At 40.3% G+C, this 7,720-nt stretch overlaps 1 protein-coding gene across 1 annotated transcript; it reads left to right on the forward strand.

Annotated features, from left to right (window-relative positions):
• The first annotated feature begins 352 nt into the window (after positions 1–352).
• LOC137134086 (transcription factor HES-7-like) lies at positions 353–3,168 on the forward strand. The gene is made up of 4 exons (XM_067518539.1): positions 353–1,732; positions 2,024–2,119; positions 2,244–2,337; positions 2,467–3,168. The coding sequence occupies exons 1-4, from the start codon at positions 1,679–1,681 to the stop codon at positions 3,102–3,104; spliced, it is 882 nt and encodes a 293-aa protein (XP_067374640.1). The 5' UTR covers positions 353–1,678; the 3' UTR covers positions 3,105–3,168.
• Positions 3,169–7,720: the final 4,552 nt, after the last annotated feature.

The raw sequence follows: 7,720 nt of genomic DNA on the forward strand, positions 1-7,720 counted from the left end.
CTGCTTTTCACTTTTAAATTGTTAAAGTTTTCTTATTTTATTTAACTTGTGAATGCTAGTCGTCACACATACATTTAAATTTGTCTATCCTGAAGGAGTTCTTTTTTCTGTCTGAATCTTTCCCAAGCCTATCACACCACCACGTCCACACGACCGCTCCTGTTGTGGTGAAGCCAAACTTCCACCTGAACGCTTGTGCAGCGTGAAACTTGTGTTTGTCTTTGGTATTGTTGGTTCGGCAGGGCTCGTGTTAAAGTGTAAAGTTTGCTATTTTTACACCTAAAGACTTAAAGAAGTGGGGGTTGGAAGGAGTGGCTTTTGAGTTGGGGGGTGGCTTTCTCAGCACTGGATTTCTGCAGCCCTGATCCCCATAATGGGCTGAAGTGTGAGGATAACACTGGGCTGATCGGATCACGGGGATCCCGCAGAGATTAGGTGGCTTTTCAGAGGCAATGATACTTCCGTTTAAAATCAAAGAGGGGGCGATTAGTGGAGGATCAGGGGTCACTGCTGGTCACCATGGCAATGTGGACTAATGGAAACACACTGAATCCTACATTTTGCATTGACGTATTCTAACCCTTGAGAAACAAGAGTTATATGTACTTTCAGGTAAAAAATATGACTAAATATAATTTGTACTCTCATTGAGCTGAAGTGTGCATAGGATTTAGTTCACGTGGACCCGCCCCATAAATAAGCCTTATAATGGGGTCGCCTGAGCCTGTGATGGAAACTAATTAGTTTAAAATGCGCCCTTTGGTGCCAGAGAACTGGACCGTTTACTTCTAATACCGTGACTCCTCGGGTGTATCAGCCACAAGAGTTTGATTCAAATGGAGCTGACAGGCTTGGGGACACACAGAGGCCAGAGAGGTCAGCATCTGCTATGATTTAGGGAGAAAACGTGTGTGAACATCAGGTATTAAGCTGACCTGTCCCCTGCACCAGCGCACACTTAACACTCAGGTACAATGATCCTCCTCGCACTTCTCTAGATCAACCCACAAAACGTGGCCCGTGCTCCCATTTGCCCCATGTTCCCATGCCAAGTGTGTGTTAACTCTCACCATCCGTCCATCAGGTCCAGGCAGGCTGTGGTCTCATTTGGTCCGTTTCATCACTTAATGCAAAGTGCCAGTGCCTCACACATCATAAAGTCTGCATAGCTGCGCATTTCCTCACTTCATATCTGTTCCCACGAGAAGTTTCCCATAGTCTCACTTCGTGGATGTGCTTTCTGACAAAACTTTCCCAGTAGGAATTACGAACCATTCGGATCAATAATAATATAAAGATTAGTGACATGTGAATTAAGATTGAAACTGTTACACAGTGTTTTCGCCAATTTCACATGTGGCACGCTGTTGCCACAGAACACACGTTTATGATATATTGAAAAAAAAAAGATATTCAAAGTATTGCAGCCTTACACTGCAGACTGCTTATAGAAATACTTTTACGGTACTTAAACTTGTGGTTTGAAAACAGGTGTTCTGAAATCACAATAATAGGACAATCTGGGACAATAATAAAACTATTTTCTTTTTTTAGGGTCGTCACTCACACCTGTCAGCCAATCACAGGCTGCGCGCGGTCCACTTATAATCGCTCACAGACCACAGGAGGCACTTTGAACTGCGACAGCTCTCCTGAGATTTGGACCTAATACTGCAACATGACGAAGACACTCCAAAAAACCGCTTTGGATGATTGCAAGAATCGAAAGAGGGTAGGAATTTGTTTATTTGTATATAAGTGCATTTTAAATATGGTCTTTTTGTAAATTCCAACATTTTCTTTATTCAGTATAATATATAAATAAACATTCCTATTTGCCTGGTGGGTAGCTTTTTGTTGTTTGGTCAGAACTTCCTCATCCATTACATACTCCATTATTTGTTAACCATTAATAATTTTAGCCTATGTAATATTTTGATTAAACTAGTGAAAAATGAGCTGGGTGGTCCTGATGAGTGACAATAACTTTATCATATAATTACATGTTTCTGTTTATCTCTAGATTCTGAAGCCAGCTGTTGAGAAAAAGAGAAGGGATCGAATAAATCAAAGCCTGGCTGAACTGAGAAGTTTGTTGTTGAATCACACTTTGGATCCAGTGAGTGGTTGGAATAAAGAAATAAAGAAACACATCTGCCCATCACATGCATATAATGTAATGTATTTGCTGAAACCAGGAGCTTAAAATCATCAAATGTATTTCTTCCATGTTTCACCTGCAGCGTCTCCAGAATCCCAAGATAGAGAAAGCGGAAATTTTGGATTTGACTGTGGAATATCTTCAAAAGTGGACAAGTGAAAAGAGCTTGAGTGACGGTGGGTGACACAAACTAGTTCACTCCTTTTTCATAATGTATAAAAGTCCAGTTTCTGTAACAACACAACAACGTTTTAATCTCACATGCTTGTCTGTCTGTCGTCTTGGTGTCATTTAATTTGTTGCAGACTCTTCTAAAAGTCAGATGAAGCCTCATACTCCAGCGGCAAATCTTCATCACCAGGACCCCAGTGTTCCTCCTCTCTTTAGCATTGAGGGTGCTGGCTTTCAGCAGTGTTTAGCCCAGCTGAACAGCTACATGCACAAAATAACACCAGCCCAGAGGACAAGGCTGATTGAGGGGCTGAAACACCACACAGAGACCCAGCAGCCAAAGCCAGACTTCATTCAGGAGCTGGCTGAAACTAACGTACCAGGTGTTGCTTCTGTGGATGACATTTACACATCTGAGAGAAAACAAGAATGTCCCAAGTTGCTGCTTCCATCACATTCTCCATTCCAGCCTCACTCTTGCTCCACACCATGCCATGACTTTCTCTCCCCTCCTCCTTCTCCTTGGTTCTCACCTTCTTATACATACACCGTCTCTCCTTTCCCGTCATTTGCCTCTCACTTCTCCTTCCCCCCGAGCTTGTCACCTCCATCTTCCAACACCTCCTACTTCAGTTATTCACCCACATTTGCTCACCATGCAGGATCTCCTTCCTTCTACTTCCCTCCATTAAGATCCCCTACACACTCTGCACCGAGAGAGGAGTCGCCACCAACTTCTTCATGCATATGGAGACCTTGGAGCAGAGACTGATATGAGAACAGTAGAGCCAGCAAGTGATCACTGAGTGCAATCAGTGGCTGTAAGGAACATGTATGCCAGGGATGTACAGTGTACATAATAATAAAGTTGTCTATATTTTATATTTCTCTCGTAAATAAAATTTGTTCTTGATCCTGTTAAAGTCTGTTTCTACCTTTTTTACTCACAGATGATAATCTAATAACATTAACACTAATAACACTAACATTAATGATTGCTCTGTTTTAAAAGTGAGATGTGGGTTTAGCTTTGTAAACCAATCACATGCCTCTGAATTGGCACAGCCAGTTCCAATGGAGCCCAGATTCTTTATGTTATAAAATAAACCTTTAGGACAACAAAAGTCTTAGGCTACTTTAACATTTTGCTGCTATATATCATATGGCAACATAATGTTAAAGTAAAAAGATAAATCAGCACAGCTCTGGTTCTGTTGCATTAATTTTGACTTCTGGTTATTTTACTCTGGTATTAGAATTAACTTTTAAACTTGCTTGAAGCATAGAAAACATTGAGCCTAAATTTCTGTTTTCTCTGGAGAACTATACTAATCAAGCCAAAATAAAGTAAAATATAAAAAGTATAGAATGATGATAAACCAGGCTATACACAACTGCGTAAACACTAAAAGTGTAGTTCAGCTTATCATTAGGTAATGAAGACACCTCTTCCTAGTTGGTAAGGGAGTATATAAGCTTATAATTCGGACGTCTTTGGGCAAATAAGATTAAAATAATTTAATTAAAATTAGCCCTTCTTCAATCAGTTTCACTGGAATCCTTTCTTTCATGAACATTTGGCATGTGCAAAGATTTGGGCATTTCACTATGACCGGGTTTACATGGACTTAAGTAACTGCGTTATAGTCGGCTTTCTTGGGAAAGATATTATCTTAAGTGTCATGTAAACGGGAAAACTGGTTGGGAAAGCTGGAGTAGATTTCTGTGTGAGAACGTGGATTACTCTGCCAGGAACTGTATATGCGTAACCAGGTTTCTAATCCGCTTTCTCCAACTGCGCATGTGCGAAACCAAAGGCTGCCGAAACTCGAAATGAATGAAAGTAGAGATCGAAACGAGTTAACGGGGCAATGCCGCCTCATTTTTAAAACAAAGTCCGCGTAAAGTCCTACAGAAAATTACATTTACACAAGGTGACTTGTAGAAGTCTAAATAAGTCACTTTGCCACGTGGATTTTTAATATTCAGATTGTTGTCACCTTCATGTGTCTTTCCTTTCTCTGTGCTGATCACTGCTGCGACACACACACACAGGCAGAAGGTGAGAAGATTTAAAAAGAACCTTTTCCGTCATTATACATGCTTCTAAAATAAGTCCGAGGTGGAGGAGAAATCAGGTTACTCTTCTGCTGCTTGTATACGCGGATTTCCTGTAAGCAGGTATACTGTGTAAACACAGTTCCCTGATTAGTTCCCAGGTTACTTAAGTCCGTGCAAACGCAGTCTATGTTAGTATCCTGTTGTTTGACATTAAAGATGAGATATATTTAAGGTAAAACTAGCTTTGACAACCAAAACCAATTCCATAGCTTCATGTGTAAACTTCAATCTGGAGCACACAGCCTGAGGGGTCAGTGAGATCAGTAGATGACCTGCTCGAATCTTTGTTGAACCAATATTCAGTTTTATATGATGTCTTATTGTTTTCCCAGCAGTGTGCAGTGTGGCTACATTAAACTTGTAAATGTGTACTGACAACAAAATTTAAACATTTGAAAATATATACCGTTCATAAAAGGTTTACTTTTGATGGGTTTTATCCCTGTGTTACTGACAACTATATATGAATTTGTTGTGGCTGAAAACCTTGGAAAGGGTCAAAATAGCCATTGCCTTCCTTACACTGAAGTTGGATCAAAGGGAATGAAAACATAACCTGAAACACACATAAGAAGTATATACTATATATACTATTGTGTATTTAACTACTAAAACTATGATAAGTTCTGAGCACATTTATTTGCAGGATCATTAAATGAAGATGTAAGAATTACTCAAAGAGGCAGGTACCCTGTGTGCAAACAGTGTTGTTGAAGATATTTACATCCAGTCAGCAGAGGGCAGCATTGGCACAGCGTACACTGTACCTGACTAGGTGAGCTCCAGTCCTTGCTGACCTCTCACATTAAGGATTTAAGAGGGGGCTGTCATTTGTGCTGGAGTATGTCATTGAGCTGTTTCACCAGCGATAAGCCCAAGACACATGATCATCATGCTTGTCTCTCAGTGCTCAGCCCATTCTTTATCTGATGATTAAATCTCTATTATAAGCTCTGAATTTTTTTTCAGCAGGGAGGCACCAAAGGATTTGGCTTGAGAAAACAGAATTTATCACATGATAGAACATGTCTTTGGATAATGGTTATCACCCCCCCCCCCAATCCTCATGTGCTGAAGAAGCTCTCTCTGTGTGAGTGCCATTAGTTATGAGTTTGCCATTGTTCTTTGTCAGAGAAATGAGAGGGCAGGCACATCTTAGGGAGCTTGATTCTCCACAGTGTCTCTCTGTGTGTTTTTGATCATTTTGCATGGGATGTATGAAAGCAGAGAAGCTTGCTCACGCTGCGGACTGCTGCGGCACAGAACATAATTAATAGGGAAAGAGATCACCTCTTGGAGTGACCTGACAATGGTTGAAAACTCCTTGGCATTTTCTCAGGACATGCTGATTAGAGCTGATCCTGTTACCCTCTTTAATCACTGTTTTTGTTTGCCATGAATGCGCCCATGCATTCCTGATTTGGGTTTGAAAACTTGAGATGTTGTTCCGTAGAGTTGTCATGGGTTTGTCATGGCCTGCTTTTGAGCTGTGGATTTCTTCATGTTGGTGCATTTCAAAAATTTGAATGCTGAGACAAGACTGATGTCAAACCTTTCATCCCACATGTGCACACTTGTACAACTCGAAAGTAGACACACAAACAGCACACTGTAATGTGCGGGCATGTAACACTGCAGCTCATCAGGACAGGTGCATATCATGGCTCTGAAAGACCCAAATTCAATACTGTTTTTCTGATTCACTTAAGGTGCTACTTATTTAGTCAGATTAAGTTCTTTGATCTTATCAAATCACACACAAAACTCTGATGATATGAATAGTCAATAGTTAAAGTTAACATTGCTGTTGCTTCCTGTTTTTCTTTGTCGTTCCACAGGTTTTAACCGACTTGCACAAAAAGCAGAACTTCCCACCATTTATATAAAGTAGACAAGGGCCCTTTTCCCAGATCAGACAGACACTTTAACTTCTTTCCAAATTAACAAGGGCTTCCTCAGACAAAATTACAATCAAATTTAACATATTCACATATAGTGTTACTCCCTATACTTGGGCAGAAGGAGCAATCAACTGCAATATACAAGCAAGGGTATGAGTGATTCTCCATACCTTGAACTCTAACTGTCTCGTATGCTGTCTATTTGTGTAGGAGTGACTGTGCATTCTTGTGGAGTTGAGTCAATTTGTTTGAACAAGCTCAATTTTGGAAGACAGTCCATGGACTCACTGCTTTTTATCAGTCAGATTTAAGGACTGCAGACTCAGTCAGCATCCCTAGAGAGGGAGGACTCCTCACTCAGATCACATGTCAATACTAAAGAATGTAGATCTGTCACTACCCACAGCTAAATATAATTTTTCCTCCCTTTCATTTCTCTTTCTTTGCCTCTCTTTGCATGGTTCTTTGAAGTAAATAGTGAAAGGATCCCAGACTGTAGCAAATTACCTGAAGACTGAAACATTTTTGACATAAGTCCTAAGAGATGAGGGTGAGCCACTTTTCCTGGCGGCCCCTTTGGCGTTTTTAATCTGGAGCTGAGGGAGACAGCGGCGTTGACAGAATGATGGGACAGCTGGACATGCTTCCAGGCCAGCAGCAAAGGGGACAAGAAAAGCCAGGAGAAGGGCCACTGCAGACATCTCAGCACAGAGCCAACAACTCAGGACAGCAGCGCTGGATGGAGCAGGACAAGTGTCTATAAGATATTTTTTTTTTTTTGTTGGTGCACCCTTTTGCAACCCTAATTTTTTGGTTACCATCTCTTAACAGCAGCTTGACTGTTATTACAATTAATGATAGGTCAAGAACAATTGAATGGATTGAGTGGCCATGAGATTTGCTACAGATATGCATGTCTCCGTCTTCACCATCAAGTCAAAATTTGTTAAATATTTGTTGATTCAAAATACCGTAAAAAGCAATGATGGGTTTTGGTTTGACATTTGTTAATTAGCAAACATAGATGCTGCTGACATGTGAAACTAATATGACGATAACTGTAAACAGTTATATAGTTCCACAAAACCACAACTTTTTACACTTTCGGATTTGACATTTTAATTTGTGAACATTAGAGACGTGGATGCGGCTGTGTACCCACATTTTACTAATAAACAAAGCTAATTGACTTAATTATTTCACTATTAGAATTGTATTGATGTGTAACTCTCAGTATGAGGCCAATAAGCAAATTCCCAAAGCCTCAAACTATTGGTTTAAGATTTTAAGTTTCAGAAAAAAACAAAAGAAAGGAAATGGGAGGATATTAAATTGAGCCGTTTGGTGGACAAAGACATCAGAACAT

The sequence above is a fragment of the Channa argus genome, chromosome 10, assembly GCF_033026475.1.
Source record: "Channa argus isolate prfri chromosome 10, Channa argus male v1.0, whole genome shotgun sequence".
Taxonomy (NCBI): Eukaryota; Metazoa; Chordata; class Actinopteri; order Anabantiformes; family Channidae; genus Channa; species Channa argus.